General features: G+C 32.7%; 1 protein-coding gene across 2 annotated transcripts in view; it reads left to right on the forward strand.

The window, feature by feature from the left end:
* LOC149564742 (transcription factor CAULIFLOWER-like) overlaps nucleotides 1-17,629 on the forward strand; it is a 251,007-nt gene that overhangs the window by 169,993 nt on the left and 63,385 nt on the right. For both annotated transcript variants that reach the window (XM_089818337.1, XM_089818338.1), the window contains exons 3-5: nucleotides 8,098-8,159; nucleotides 8,271-8,370; nucleotides 8,523-8,564. In XM_089818337.1, coding sequence (XP_089674463.1) covers nucleotides 8,098-8,159; nucleotides 8,271-8,370; nucleotides 8,523-8,564 — 204 coding nt within the window. The remainder of the gene's footprint in view (nucleotides 1-8,097; nucleotides 8,160-8,270; nucleotides 8,371-8,522; nucleotides 8,565-17,629) is intronic.

The following is a 17,629-nucleotide window of genomic DNA, read 5'->3' on the forward strand; positions in this document are numbered from 1 at the left end:
GATAGGGGGTCATGATGATGTTTTGATAGCAGCATTAGAAGTAGAGGAAGGGATGTCTGAAGAACCTCCAATGCCACTCTTAGCCCACATTGTTCAAGACTTTAAAGGGAAAGAGATGGATCCTATTGTAGAATAGGCTGCCAAAAGATTTTTGGATGATGACAATTTTTCTAAATCTAGGGCCTTTATCCATTTTTGCTGGAGGAGCAATATAGCAAATTTTGAGGCAAAAGGTAAGAAAGAAAAGGTAGAGCAACCTAATAAACATGACTTTGATGTAGAGGAGGAAATGAAGGCTAGTTTGATGCAGGATTTTAGTTAGATAACCCCTTAAGAGGGAAGGCAATTTTTGAAAGATTCAAGAGTGCTCATACTTCTAGAATGAGACATTGCTAATCACAAGGGCCTAGTAATATGGTCTATCTAGAAGAGGTATAAGACAACACTCTAGGAAGCTTCAGATGCTGAGCAGACAAGAAGCCTAGTGGTTTAGAGAGTTGGGGAAGTGGATAGCACAAGAAAGTTGTCCAAATGAATAAAGAGGTATATGATTTTAGTGTAGAGGTAGCTGTGAAGGATAAGAATAAATTTCTTGAGATAAATACAAAGTTTGAAAAAGTACTAGAAGCATAAGATGCGAGGGGAAGGAAAATAAATGAAATGAAGAAAGTCATTTCAAACTTACAAAAGCAACAAGTTAAGTGAAAGGTGTTAGAAGAATCCAACCATATTCTAAATGCAGCTTCCCTTGCTCCACCACCTCCCACTGGTCCTATTGTGGAAATCCCTAGTGCACCCTAGTAGCTAGAACTTTACACTGCATATGAACTGAGCAAGGAGAAGGCCAAACTTAGGGCAACACAAGCAGATGTGCAAATCCAATATGAAGATAGGGTCAGGGACATAATTTATTTTCTAGTTGATAGAAGAATTTCGCCTCTCTTCTATTTAGAAATGTCAAGGGTAGTAACTATTTGGAAAGAATTAGAGAGCAATGAAACTACCTTGGGGGAAATTTTGAATAAATAGATCAATAGGGAGGATGATATCATTGCTCTATGTTTTACTTTCATTGATATAATTAATGATTAGATTGAGAAAACATATAATGAAGAAATGACCTACTGTATTTTGACCAGAAAAGAGATATGTTGCAAAGGAAATTGAAAATATGTTTTCCTAAATATCTCACTAGGAATTTTGACCTTTTTCCTGATTTGCTAAAAGGCCTAAACATCATGAAAAGTAAGGAGTGAGGAAATGAGTTAAAATAAATCATGAGTGTTAGAATGAATGAAGTTGTAAACAAAGAAAATTATATTTAGTTTGCACAAATAGTTGAGGAGGTTGTTCAAGTCCAAATATTCTTTAATTCATTTCAATAGGATTTTTACTAGATAAAGAATTTGGGAAAAGATATTTTGAAAAGAGAGAAATCCTAAGTTTAAGTTGGCTAGATGACACTACTTTTAACAAGTGGATGATATAATCTTATTCCGACTCACAATTGCTACAAATGACATATGAGGACAGACTGCAGGACAAATCAACAGCTAGAGAAGGACTCTATTTTGTTGATAAAGTTGTTCAAACAATTGACAAAGAAGATGATCAACCAACTGCTATAGATATTAAAGTATCAGAGCCAAGCATAATAGAAGAAGAAATAGTGGTCCCACAACCTGAGGAAAGGCAAGAAGAAAAAGACCAATCACCAGGTAATGTGGAGGAACAAGAAAAAAACAAAACAAAATTGGCCCCACCACAAAGAAATGAATAAAAAAGTCATTTGGTTATCAAGCAAAAGGCCACTAATGTTTTTGTTCTTCTTGTGTAGTAGTGAAAGTGATATTTTGTCTTGTACATAAATCTTTGTTTTTGACAGCTGTCCTTTTCCCTCTACACTTGAAGTTGTCACAACTCACATTATATAAGTGAGTTTCCAATGCTAGAGAAGGGCCAGAGTTTGCATATTGTTGAACTAAGTTTGTACAGTATGAGTTGGTTCATGCATACTATAATTATATTCCAAATTTGAATAGAAAGTTTACAGTTGCTAGTGTATTTGTGTTATGTCTCTAGTCTATTTGTGTTATGTCTTGATAGAAATGGTCATTGAATTGTACCCAATTTCAAAGAAACTAATACAAATGCAGAAAGCTAGGTGTTTATCCTACATCTTGTCTCTTCACTCATCTTTATTCTATTCTCTAAGATTTAATGGAAAAGTTTATTAAATCTGAGTTGTAATTCATCTTGAATTATATTTCAGTTAGCTTTTTATGATAATCTAATGGGTTATGTAAATGCTTAATGTCAATTGGAAGAACTTCATGTTTTTGATTGCAGATATGATAAGTATGAGATCTTGAAATGAATACAGATAATCTTTTCACAAAGTGTCAAAATGAGATCTATAAGTAGATGTCTAATTCCTACGAGTTTATAGCCCAATAGATAAGGCACTAGTAACATTTGAAGTTGATCAAGTTAGGATATTTTTCATCATGTAAAATTGATAGAAATAATTTTTTTTTATAATTCTATTTTGTTGTTGAAGTTTGAAATATCAGCCTGTGCTTGATTCATGAAGTTCTAGGGTTTGATAAAGTAGATGTTTGTCATCTCTCTTATTGTTCTAGATTTAGAAGAAAGAAGGCTAAACCATTTGTTATTAGTGGAGTTCATGTTGAGAGTCTGAACATTAAATGAATAAGAATGAATTCCTAGGTAAATCTGCTTGAATCTTGCAAAATTCAAAGTGGAGAAGACGTTAGAGTCTTGTTAGTTGGTCCTTTTACCTCTTTTCTCAAAATACCCATTATGGTATTTGGCTAATTCCTAGGTTTTTTGATGTTGTAAAAAGGTTGTTGAAATCTATCAAATCAGAAGCCAACATACCTGATCATCAATATACAATCCGTATGACCTCGTTCTTTGTTTGCTACTTTGCCAGACTTTACAGAAACAATGCTATATTGACAACAATGACAAACACAATCATGAATGCAACATGTCAATCATAAAAAGTCTCTCCAATGCTTAGGATATTCCCCAAAGGAATACAATCAACATTTATGCTAGCATTAAGAACATTATCAGCTAGGGGCAACATATCTTAATGTGGTCTTATATTATTCATTATAAATTGAGAAACCCTCAAGGCCAACTCAATACTTGTTTAAGGACTTCATATGAAGGAAAGGTCATTTTCTTGGTTGTAAGTGGGGCATTGGATCAAGGAGATTATTTTATTGTTTATACAAGCTTTAAAGCTAATATTGTTTGATAGAGCAGAGATTGATGTTGAGGATGTACTGTGAGATTCAAAGGAATTGTATTAGAGTTTAAGTTGTTGTTTGATTCATTTCATAATTTGGATATGATATCTTCAAGATTGTTTGGTAAAGACAATTTGATGATTTTTGAATAGTGGGTTCATTTGTCCTTTCAACTCCTATCATGGTTGGTACAATTCCTAATAGGGTTGGCGTAACCGAACATGGTTTGAATATCATGAAAGGGATTCAAAATCTCTTAACAGGGACTCATATGCAGTGACTATATTTTATTAGCTTCTAATAGAGTTCATCCATTCACAAGAACTTTAATATCACCACATCGTCTTGTGGGCATAATTCCCATCGGTGTTTTCTCTTCGTTCAAGGGTTTCCTTAGTTAACATATTTGGTCTTATTATGTATGGTTACCATTCTATGGTTATTTCATCTATTATTTACATATTTCAAAATTTAAAAAGATATTGAGGTTTGTTTTAAATGCATAACTAACTCTCCCCCCTCTAGTTATTTTGGTGGACATTATTTTCTAAAAGGAGCAACACTCCAGGTGGGCTTAGGTTGAAGATAACTTCCTACCTAGAGCACATCATGGATATTCAGGATGAGATTATTGTACATCCATGGTACATCACTAGGCGATAGACTCAGGCCCTACACATTTCTCTGGGCATTTTTGGAGCTAGCTCTCAAAGGTTATGGATCCAAACTAACCATCAAGTTGAAAGAGAGGAGAGGGTTTGTTGTCTCTGCTAGCTTGGGGAGGTAGAACTGAAACAGACTTTATTCTCTCATGCCCCACCTTCTATGAGATAAAAGGGAGCTTCTATTGCAATGTCAGAGAGTGCACATCCCTCTCATCCAAATTTTTTAGGAACATCTTGCATTTTATTTTAAGGTGTCCTTGTTGCTTCACAACCGGATCATGTACTCTCAATAATCATCCTTGTCATCACAGTCTATTGACTATCTCATCACCTCATTCTTCGCTTTGGAAGACCTGGCCTGGGGAACGAAGTGACCCCTTTCCCTCGTTATTGATCACACTAGATCTGTGAGACCTCATAGAGGCTAAACTCGAAACATTGCATGGCCCTCAACAATGCTTCAAAGTGGCATAGGTCCCACTCTCCCACAAGTGGATACACCTAAGTTCTTGACTGCTCGCTTGTTAGGAGCAGTTAAGTGGTTTTTCTTTATTGGTTTTTGGTCTCTTTCTTTCCTGTCTTGTTCTTCTTGTGACCAGCATTTGGTGTTCCTATTGCTCATAATGGTCTCTTTATATGTTTTTCAGTACTGTAGTCTCTCACGGGCTTTTGCTGGACATTAGCACATTCATCTTATCTTATCTTATCTATGCTTGAAACATGAATAGTGTGTACAAGTATAGGGAACATTTAATCTTTCCTTGAAGTTTCAAAATGTTCAATACCTACCAAGCATTCACAACCATCAAATAAGTAGTCCATTATTTAGCAAAGTTGTTTTAATAAAAAAAAGATACTTCATAATATTAGTGCTATGTAGTAATTATATTATGTTCCAACATTAGATAGATGTTGAATATCTTTAAATTTTTTAATAATATTCTATTGTTATAAAGATTTTTTCTTAATGAACCTACATATAAATATGATCAATTTGGTTAGTTTTTTCCCCCCTCTTTGTGTTCTTTTGTTTATTTTATCTTTAAAAAATATAATAGGAATTTTTAATATAGTTTTATTTTCTAGTTTGAATTTAAATGTTAAATCGTTCTCAAGTCTAAATAAATATTTAATATGTTAAAGCTTTCTCAATCCTAATTAAATATTTAATTTCTTGAAAATTTCAAACTTCAAACTAACTAATTAGAGCTCAATTACTACTAGCACACTCACACTAGTTTATATCATATACTCTTGGAAAAGATTGAAATTCCCATTGTAGTTAACTATATAAAGTTGCTTCATATTTTGTATTTTAATTTTAAGCTACTATTTGTTTTTACCAATGAAAAAATAATATATAAATTTATCAACATAAATGATTTATAAAATGTAAGATAAATATGAAATCTTTGAGAACTTATTTTGTTTGTTAAATTTTATTGTAAAAAAAAAATTAATTTTAAGACAATTAGACTACATCTCATGGAAGGGGACTTCTAAAAACCTAGTTGTTATTTTAAAAATTAAACTCCAAATTTTAATGGAGGTGGCCATCTCATGAAAACAATAATTGTTGTCTTCTCTATTTTGTGCGTAAAAAAGTAAATTAAAATCAAATTCTTTTAATAAAATTTTGTAACAATTTATTTAAACTAAAATATTTTGACAAGTGACACAAAACATGCGTAAGCTAGTGGAGCAATTTCTAGCCCCAAACAACCCTCTTCCTCAAAAATAGAGCTTAAGCCCCCCTCATGGAACCCCCGCCTTTTTCTAGTTAATGATTGTAAACAATATAATTTTATATATGGAAATTAGGGTATTAGTTAAAGGATTAGAATACTAAAACCCTATTTCCAGAGGTGAAAAATTAAAGGTGGGGAACGAGAGAAAGGTGATAAACACGACTCAAATATATATATACTACTTTAAATATTAGCTAAAATAATGTATAGGACTAAGTATAAGAATTGAAAATTAAAATTTGCTGTATCATATAAAGCTTAAATTTGTTAACATTAAAATTGTGATGATGATAATAGTTAAGATTAAACATTGACAATTATAATTATATTGAAATTAATAAACATGACAATGGTTGCATTAAATATAACAATGGTGGATAGAGGTGTGAGGTTAAAAGGAAGTGCCTGCAATCTGATCAAGGTTAGACTCCCCTGCAAAGGTAAAAGAGTAGAGGACCCAATGGTAGAGCGTCAAGGGAAACACCTCTTGTATAGTCTAAAGCTTCACAAATCTTCATTATGAATGCAATTTTCACAATTTTATCACTTCCTTTTAATTTTAAATTAGAGTTTATTATTGTAATTGTTGTAGGCAATATACTATTTTATTTTATTCCATACAACTAATACAATAATTATATAATATTTATTTGACGGAGCGAAATCAGGCACAGACATAACAACATAACAGGTTGGCTTTAATTTCCATATTTCATTCATTGACTCAGTCTGATTCTACGGATTTTCAGCAACATAGTTATGTCATGCTTGGGAGTCTTACTTATTCTATTAATTATGAAGTATAGTTGAATACGGTAAGTTGGTATTTTAATAAAATAACTGCTAGTAGTTACTTGTTACACATCATCCAACATAAAAGGAGATGCACATGCAATAAAGTATCTTAAGCGTCCCTATCTCTGTGGAAGTCAAATAAAATATTCACTGTGATCGGAAGACTTGTTTGAATAAAGTTTAGTCTTCTCTTCTAGAACACGATTCTTTTTGCCGGTACGGCTTGCAATCTCATGACCATGAACTACGTTGTATTATTGATAATATCATGTACTTAATCGTTCGAAGATAATAATAAGAGAAGTGTTTGAAGACATTTATAAAAAATAGTCATTTGTGGAACAGTGTGAGAGTTGATGTGAGTTTATATTTCAAGATTCATGTTAATTAAAATTTAATGTTTTCTTACTAATTCAACGTATGCTTTCATTAATCTAAATATTCCACCTTCATCATTTTTACTCACATTTTCATTAAATCAATCATCCAATTGTTATGATGGCCGAGTACTTATTATGATGGAAAGTGCTATGCCCTCGTCAATCTAATGCTTATATTGAAACTTCAAATCTCATGGATTTTGTGCCTCTTGTTGGAGTATTGGAATTTTTTGCATTAATATACTGCTTTCATATGCTTTCATAAATTACTTTCATGTGGTTCGATAAGTTACTTTCATGTGGTTTGAAAGCAGTCCATATTAATTATTTCCTTACCTATATCAAACTAGAGTTAAAAATAAAATCAGTAGTTTAGTACAATGCTTTCAAATAGTTTGAAAGAAATGTGGCTCATTATTTTTATCTTTGCTTAGTTCAACCAATTTTTTTTTGTATTATCAATCAAATCCAAAATATACGAATGTGATGTAAGGATGAATAGTTAAAATTAAATATCTGAAATTAATATCTACAATTATTTTCAATTACATTTTGATATAAATTATTTCTTAAAATATGACCTTGTAGTTACTATTAGTATTCTGGATTTTTATGTCAAATAACCTATTGTATTAGGTGTTGTCTGTCTTTTTATTTAGAAAAAAAAAAAAAAAAAAGAATTTGAATAAAATACTAGTAACTATTTTTTGATTGATTCAATATTTCTAAAATTTTCAAATTTATTTATTAATTTTATTCATTATTTAATAGTTATTATAATCTTTTCTATTTTACTTAATTAAACTATTGTAACTTACCTCAAATACAAGTCACTATGTGACCCTTATTGAGTGTTGTAAGAGATGCTTGTGTGTAGGTGACCTTTGAAAAAGCTTAGAATGTCTCGACATCTAGAAAATATTCTAATAAAAGTAGCATTGCAATGAGGGGGATTCCTGAAAGCATCCATCTCTTTGAAATAGACTAATTTAAGAATGAACATGCCATATGATAGATACTAAAATCAAATGATTCAAAAAAAATAAAATAACGATTAATAATTCTACATATCAATTTTTTTTTTAATATATACTTTAGATCACACATAAACATCTTATCTATTTTGTAGAATTTAGGTCTCTCTCTCACATATATATAATCTTATATGTTATCTATTTTTAAGAATTCATGTCATATTATTGATCATTGATTGGTTAAATGTCAATAGACGCTACGTTTGGAATTGGAGAACATGCAAAAACGGATTACACATTTAGAGAAAAGTGATAGGTAAGAATTTTTAATTCACTTTGTATTGAAAATGTTACTTTCATGTATTAGATTTTAAACTATAATATTTTTATTGGTTTACTAATAGGAAATATTATTCTAATGGTACAGACATATGATTGGTGAAGATTTAGAATTGCTAAATTTTAGAGAGCTACAATGCCTCGAGAAGCAGATCAGCTTGGGTGCTAGAAGGATATGGTCAAGAAAGGCAATATTAAAAACATTTCAAATTTAGTTTAATATTTTATAAGTTGCGTAAACTTGAATTATAACACATTTTTGAATAATTTGTTCAGAAAATATGAAATGATGTTATAGCCTGATTAATGTTAATCATAGCATGTTATATGAACATTGCAGGAAAAATTGTCAATAGAGTACATTCGATCTTTAAAAATGAAGGTAAAGTATAACTTTCATTTGGATAATATATCATAGTATGTAATGTAAATTTTAAGTTTTTATCACATATATAAAGAAATGTCTTATTTATTTTATCTAAAATATGTTGTATTTTGCACTACAAATATATATGATCAATTTTTTTTAATATATATAATAGATTCATGTCTTAATTTTCCTTAACTGAAAATTATATTTAGATTATTACCCTGTTCAAGTGTTAAGCGTTGCACCAAAGAAAAAGAATGGGGAGGAAAACTCTATATTTCTGACATAAGTCTGAATTATAAGTACTAGAATACAAAATCACTTAATTGTCAATATTATTTGAGAAGATGTTCTCTTACAAACATTAAAATTTTATTCCGTTTTACATCACAGCTAATGATTGGTATATAATACACCAAAATGATTATTAGTACTTGTTGTAGGCTAAGTATTGTGATACTTTTTGAATTGTTTGTATTAACGAGTTTTTAAAATGAGTTCTAATACACCAACTAGAACTCAATTTATTTGTTTTTGATATTAATAGCACCCAAAATAAGAGGGTTGTCCCTCAATATATAACCATGGTTAAAACATTGACAACACATTAACAAAAAGAAACTATCAGCATTCTACCCTGCCAAAGAAATCAAAAAACAGTGTCCCAACTAGAAATGCGAACATACATATTCTTATATCTACCAGAGATGAACACAAAATTATTAGTGAATAGCATATATCAAAACATGACTAACAACGCATCTACTCAACTCCATAAACTTTTTCCAAACTAGGAAAACTAATCTAGGTAAGCAAGTAGAGGTCTAACACCTACTGAGTATAAACCATAAAATTAAACACTCCATAAGGCCTAATTGCCTGATAACAAAAGTAAAGGCTGGACATAGCCAGTACCAAAGTCTCAAGAAAAAACTAAACACACAAAAGGCCTAGAAATTGTCCCTCACCTTTTCTTTCTTGACCAACTCGACTTTAGCTTAGTCATTTGCCAAGAAGCCATAAAGCTTAGCACAATCCTCCACACCAAGGTTGTTCTCCTCATTCCTCTGCCAAAGGAGCTGAAGCATGACTGCAATAGCATGAGTGACCTTAAGGGAGAACTTGGATAGAGTCGTGAAACTCTCATCCAAAGCCTCAAATTATTCCTTGAGGGTCACCATCACCTACTTGATTTCCTTAACATTACTAGACAACTCCTGGCAACCAACACAATTTCCTTTCTGAGACTGTGTAGTCTGAACCTACAACAACATGGGTTTAGTAGAAACCATCTTCTTTATGCTTTCCCAGAGAAGGGATCACATGAGAAGTAAAATTCACTCCATTCATGGTGAAGCTAGCTGACACATGGATTTTTTCCTACTCACCTTCTTCTTCTTCCTTTTCTCGGTTTTTATTTCCTACGATACCAAGCTAGTCTCCTCAGTCCCTGTCTCCTCCAAATCTTTCCCCTTCCCCACTTTCCTCTTCACATTTTTGTCCTCTCTTGTTGGCTTCCATTTCCATTTCCTCGTTAATATCCTGACCCTACCTTTAGCAAGCCATCGAGACCTTCTTCTACCCCCCTCATTTTGCTCCTCTAAATCAACCAATTTAGTTTCCTCCTTTTTTTAACTTTTGGCTTTTTATGGGTCCCATTCTTTTAGGTGTTTCCCAAGGGTGTGAACAAAGGGGAAGGTTTGGGGGTGGGAGCTATATAACAAACACCACCATTATTAGGCAGAAACAGTGGGTCTTGATTACTTATGAAAGACGGGGTGGCACTAGGGCATGCTAGAAATTATAAAGCTGCAAAATTAAACCCTAGTGATGGATGGTATAGCTTTTACCCCTTTTTTTCCTATCTCTAGCATGTGCCAAAGAGGCTTAAAGATCATGCAAAAGGAAAAAAAGTATTGAAATTTCATGATGGTGCTTGAAGTGATTCAACAAAGGGAAATGAGAAAAGTAACAGACCCCAAACCTAGCCTCTAAAGTCAAAAACTTCATCAGAATGAAGCATGTCTCATTGCATTTGGACAAGAGACTTTTTCTGTTGAAACCACACCTAACCCCAGTGGATGCTCAATCTTCTTGAGCAATCTATTCATACTGGCCTTGTCCATAACCTTTGTGACCTTAAATTTTCGCTCGTCCCTTGAGAGACTAGTAGCTATGGCAATGATTTCCTCATTCATATGAAATGAAATGTCATAAATAGTGACCTTCCTTTCAACGTAGGAATTCACAAATTGAGCTAAAATATTATCATTGTACCCCACCATAGCTTCCATATATAGAACAAGGCCACCTTCACTCAGAGCCATCCAAGTATATAGTTTCCTTACATAATCCTTAATTCTGGAAGGCTCAATACGAACCATATCCCCCCCATTTCCAAGTTTTTCTATGAGTTCTCTAAAACCTCCAGATTGCTAAGTTTGAAAACACCTGGACTCACTCTCAAATGCCTTAGAAATAAAATAGACTTAATTTTTTTTGCAAGTAATTTAGAAGCCAAGCAACAATAATAATTATATGGAATGCGTTAAAAAAACCCATCCCTTCGGCAGTGGATGAACACGTGTGTACTTTTGTCCTTACCTTTCCTTAATTTCCATGTACGGCTTCGGGGATTGTACTTCCAAGATCCATTTGAAGGTTTCATAATTAAATAATAAATACTCACTATTCAATAGACTAACAAAATCTCCAAAAAATCTCTGTCGATGTACAACCACTATGTCTCATGATTACCCTATCATACCAATTCTGATCCCCAAGTTCAGCATAAAACTAATAAACATCACCACTATTATTAGTTGAATTCAGATTTGAACTCAAGTCCTGCCCTAATAAATTCAGCATTCACAAAAACTAATAAAAACATTTTATCTCAAACTTATATACATCAATCACTTTGTATAAATTTTTTGTTCCTTCTCAATAAGAGTTAGAGTATCGACTAAGATGGCATCCATTTGCCTCCAACACCTTAAACCCTTGACTTGCAACCCTAGGCTTGTCGTAGCATATGCCAAACTATTTCCTTCCTTGTAAAGGTGTTGTATGTCATTACTTTCTAGTTTTTTTAGAAGGTACCAAATGTCACCTATAATTCCCAATATTTACCACCCCGGGTCATCATTACCTTGACCATCTCCACAGCCAACATAGAGTCACCTTCAATGCTGATTTGTGTTCATCCCAAGATGACAACCATCTTCAGTCCCCAAAATAGACCCATAGCTTTAGCCACATTGTTAGAGGTTTTAGCAAGGTTACCTGCATAACCCATGAGCTCTCTACCATTAGAGTCCTTGATAATACCTCCCCCAACCACTCCCCCATTCTTGGCAGCTCAATCAAAATTAAGCTTCACCTTAGGAAATGTTGGAGGTGTCAATTTAGTATTCCTTCTCTTATGTTTTTAAGTGTTATCAAATTTATTAACCACCTCCTAGAGATTCCATTGTATAGCAATCCTTTCATCAAATATAGATAGAGGGCTTTGCGATAACTTCCATTTACTGATTTCCAGATTCTCCTTCAATAGTCTTGACAACTGTATTGCTTACATACTCCTATTTCTTCTTCATCTCCCTAAAGATCCCATTGTTCCTCTCTTTATAAATTCCCTAGCAAATAGGAGGTATTATTTTCCACATGAGCCTAACCAGATAGTCCCAATTGAGGATGAACTGCTGTAATTCTGATGTTGTCATTTATGGCAACATATAATGATGGTTAAGTCAGCATATTTTGGAGATGTAGTTTTGGTTTATCTGTCAGCACAAGAACATTTTTTGTCAGCATAGTTCAGAGATGCATTTCTGACACATGCGCACTTAGTTGGAGGAAGTAAAGTATTTCAGGATGACGTGTGCATGAGCGCATGGCAATATGCTTAGTAGAAACAAATATATTTTTATTTTGGAGTGACAATATTGAGCCGGCATTACATGGTAAAAGATATGTAATTGAATATTTTGTACTAAGAAATTATTTTGTTTATCAAAATAATTACTTAACTAATTAGAGATGACATTCTAGGTGTTAACCCTAAGTGTTCAAGAATTAATTTTGTGTTTTGGAAGCATATTAAGTGACAAAGGCCAACAATTAATAAAATAAGGTACGAAGGAGAAGATTTTGAATATGAAGTTGTGTGAACTCTAAAGCATGAATAATGTTATGTTGTGATGCAAACTTTGATGTATCATTGGAGCTATGCAAATCCTAGTAAAGTTTTGTGAAGAACAACAAAGACAAATATGAGATATGGAAGATATCAACATATTATGTAGAGGTTTTTGTATCTACTCTTTGTATATTAAATTTCATTGTATATTGCATGTTTTGTATATTGCATGTTTGGGCAGTGGATTCATTTTGCATAATTTGTATATTGTAATAACAACTCCTAATAGGGTCAATATCTGTCACAAGATATTTTTTATTAGTGGATCATTTTGTGGGTACCATCCCCACCAGGGTTTTCCCCTTGGCCAGGGTTTCCCTAATTAACAAAGTATGGTGATATGAGTTTGATTACTTTATGGTTGTGTCTATTGTTCAACATATTTAGTTTACTTTCATATGCAAGTTATACAATTGTTAAGCATATTCAGTTTTAGGAAAAAGTTTGTGAAATACTGATTCACCCCCCACCCCCCAAGCATTTCCTATTTCTAACAATTGGTGTCAGAGCATAGTTACTTAGAGAAGGCTTAACAACTTGAGCAAGATCCCTATGGATATGGAACAGTTATAGAAGAACCTACAAGAAGCTCCTGAGCATGCTTATATTCTTGCTAAAGAAAGAGATTCTTTGAAAGACAAGTATGAAGATGTGAAAGATTACATAGAGAAGTTGATAGATAAGATAGATTATTTTAAGTCCAAGAAAGAGCCTAAAGATCAGATCAAGGATAGTGATGAAGTTTCAAGATTGAAGAAAGAAAATGAGATCCTAAAGCATGAACTGAAGATTGCTAATCTAAATTTGAGTTTGAAGGATGATAACAGTAAAATTGAGTTACACTGAAAAACTAAGAATGCAGATCTGTGATCTAACCTTACCGAAGTGACATCTGAACCTTAGTCTACAAAGTTGTAGTATGCAGAAATTGTACTTTAATAGTGAAAAGCATGATGAATAGATCTTTATACGGAGACCCTCTTATGACAAGACATGTCTTGAATACCTTGGAGAAAAGTTCGCTAAGAAATTTGAAGCTAGAAAATAACTAGATCTTGTGATTAATCAGCCTGAACATAAAGAAAACACTTAAAGAACAAGAATGAGTCAAGTCAATCTATAAATATACGGTCTAAGGAAGTTGAGTAGGTTAATCAATCTTGGCAAGTTGATGTACCTAAGCAGCGTGAGAAAGCTGAATCACCTAGAGAAATGACGAATGAATTCAAAGGTAGATCTTATGCATGCATTGAATTTGGTCATATGAAAAGGGATTGTATAGGTAAGTAATTTAAACCTATTTCTTTTTATTTTTATAATTGTCATGGTTTTGGTTATAGAGTAGTTAATTGTAGAAAGCTTAATCTTGATAATAGTAATAATAGTAGAATGTTTTCAAGGTACTAACCCTGCAGTAAATGGACCTATTGGAGGAACCAATATTATAAGAAATGGTATTATGTGTTATAAGTGCAATAATCTTGGACATATTGCTAGAGATTGCATAGCACAAATTGGTCAATCAGGACTTACATATTGAAACAATGTTTAGTCTATTAGATTTGTAACAACATGAGACACACTACAAGATATTGTAGGATGAATAATATGAGAATGCCTAACAACATGACAAACCCAAATCCTAGAACAAATATGAACAATAGAAGGAATGAGAACAATAATATCAGTCATAGATAAAATAAGAAAGATCTTGTAGGAAACGTTAATGAATCATTTGTTAAAGCTAAGGAACCAACAAATTCATATGTTGTGTTGGAAAGTCAGTCAAGTGAAGCATATGATAACATATTGAAGTCAATGATAGTTGGTAACTGATGCAATTTTAGATCCTCTTCATCAATCAAATTTCTATGGTACTCTATAGTATTAGCAAATATCTTACTGGTAAGGTTTGACATCAATGCCAACATAGCAATTGTTTGAATTGTAGTTCTTACAATAATGTCTCCATCATGGGGAAATTTAGGGCATTTATGAATAAGAGAAGCTAAGACTTACACGGAGGAAAGCCATAGAATACCATGCTTAACTTGAAATTGATTGGAAGTAGAAATAAAAATAAAGGTAGTAAAAATAACTTTTCCTTAATGAGTAATAGTTAAAGTGATAGAATCTTAAGGATGATATAGAGAACAATTACAAGTTTGAATCAACATTAAAGTTGTATTGTAAGTATCTCTAAGCAAACCTTTATTAAGAAGGTGTTCTTCAATGATAACATTCATAGCAGAAGAAGGATCAACAAAAGTACCACGAGAAGGAATATGAGAAACTCTAAGAGTGACATAAAGAGGACCATTAGGTGCCTTAAACATATCAGACTGACTAAAGCTAAGAAAAGGTGTTTGTGTAGGTTCAACTGGAGAAGAAATCAGAGGTTGAGGTTCCAACTCAACATGATTAACCACATGATTTGCTTCTTGTATCTTTTCATCATAATTAATTTGATGATTGGGAAAAGAAGGTTGATTAATAATATTCTCTCATTGAGAAGGTAAAGGATTAGTGTAAATCTACAAATTCAGGTGGGTCAACATACTTATTTGTATTATTAAATTAAACATCAATAGATATAGCGTAAAAGTTAATTATGTCTTGAATAACATTCTTCAAACCATAACACCTTTTAGTATTATGACTTGGTTGACGATGGTATTGATAGAAAGCATTTGAATCAAAAGATTTAAGGAACAATTTACTAGTATTAATAGGACGTATAGGAGAAAGATTAGGTATTCTAGTATGAATCAATTTAGTCATCACCTCAAACAAAAGTTTAGATAATTGAGTGTACTTATGATTAGGATGTTATATAGAGAAAAAAGTAGTTGTATGTTTAGATTTAGTAGCAACTTGATCAACAACTATATTGATTGATATGATTTTGATTAAATTGTTAGGTTTAGAGAATTTGGTTGACTTTCCACTACCATCAGTCTTATCAGTAGAAACAAGAGCCATTGGCATAGAGTTCTCCAGTTGACTCAGTTGTAGCTTGTAATGGTGAAGTACTGCACATAAATTTGAAAATGAGGAATACTCAGTAAAGAGAATCTTATTTCACATGGCTTTCTGTAAATGAGAAATAAATATATGTTGAATATCATGATCACACATAGTATAGGAAATTTGTGCATATACATTTTTCTTACAATTTATTAAATTAGTTAAAGAAATCTTTGGACGAATACTATAATGAAATTATTGAATGAAAACATTAGCAAGAGTTTGAAAGGAATCAATAGAATAAGAATGTAGAATGCCTTTACAAAGATCTATCCCTAAAAGTATGCTGAAACAACTTAGCTATAAACCTATAGTCGTGAGAAAAATCACCACATATAGTCTTGAAAGTTTTAACATGTTTTACAAGATCTTCCATACCATTATAAGTCTCAAGACCACTTGTACCTCAGCATGTCGTGGGATAACAACACAAAGGATATCTAAGGAAAGGGGATTAGCAATGTCACATGTAGATATGTTGTACTTAGATTGAGTTAAATGAGCTAGCTGTTGTAGTGTAGTGATGGTTTAAACTCAGGTACTAACGCTAGGATCAGAAGATGTATTAGTAGGCATAGGTATGCTAGATGGATTATAAAACTTATAAGATGTGAAAGGAATGTGTAAGGATGTCAACAAAGGATTAGAAGGAATAGGTAAAGGGTTCTGTTGGAACTACAATAGGAAAGGTAAACTTTCGAGGGAGTGGGGAATCAATAGTTTAAACTTGGACCCATAAAACGTTCACCACATATCCATCTCATAAATTCAATGAGTAAACTGAAATAACATGCAAAGCATATACATCTAAATCATGTAAACATGTAAGCATTCACATACATAACACCAGATATGATTACCCAAAACCCCTCTAAGTGAGAAGGTAAAACTGGGGTGGGGATGATACCCACAAATCTTCATTATTGCAGTGATAAAGTGTATAAAATGAAGGTTACAATGTTTTGATCATGAGTCACGATCTACCCTGTGAAAGGTCTGTATTGTTAAAGGCTTACAAAGACTGTTAGGTCTCACCTTGTTAAATTATTTCAACACCCTATTAGAAGTGTGCCTTGTTAAAGGAATTTAACTTACAACTAAATAAGCACCCTTCTAAAGAATTTTCATACAGCCTATTTGGACTACTATGTTAAGAGATTTTTACTGAAATCACCTGTTAGAATGTCTCATCTTTGATCCTAGTAAGCAAATAAGCAAGGCTAGTAAGAAACATGGGAGCAAATTTACACCCAAATACAGAGCCTTTAGTATTTTATAGAATAAAATAGAGGATGTTGTAAAGAAATCCACACAAATGTGGAAATTGATTTATGGATTGACTACTGTTAAGGAAGGGCAGGAAGATCTCTTTGAGAGAAGAAATGATGAGGAAGAAGAGGAGAATGAAAAGGATGAAGAAGGAGAGAAAGAGAAAGAAGAGGTAACAGTGGAGAAGACACAACAAGAGGAAGAGGCAACAATTGAGTAGCAACAGCCATAATAGAGTGTCCAAGACACCCAATTGCCACTAGTAAGTCCTCCACATACAACACCTACATCTCTAGAAATTGTAACTATGAAGGATGTTCCTAACACCTCAGATTAGAACATCAATCCATTGACTGCAGAGGATCTCAAAAAGATCCTTTACCAAACAACATTACAATCACAATTGTGCAAAAATCCTGTTTTGGTGAGTGTAGTAGGGTTGCAAAAAGCTGTAGCAGAGATTACCAAGGAGAAGGTGAACACACAAGAACCACCTTCACAACCTCCCACAGCTACAAATGATCAACCAAAAGAGCAAGTGGCACAATACACAATTGCTAAGGTTGATTCTACAGTGAAA

Source organism: Cupressus sempervirens, chromosome 3 (assembly GCF_028749045.1).
Source record: "Cupressus sempervirens isolate cs-2001-9-10 chromosome 3, ASM2874904v1, whole genome shotgun sequence".
Classification (NCBI taxonomy): domain Eukaryota; kingdom Viridiplantae; phylum Streptophyta; class Pinopsida; order Cupressales; family Cupressaceae; genus Cupressus; species Cupressus sempervirens.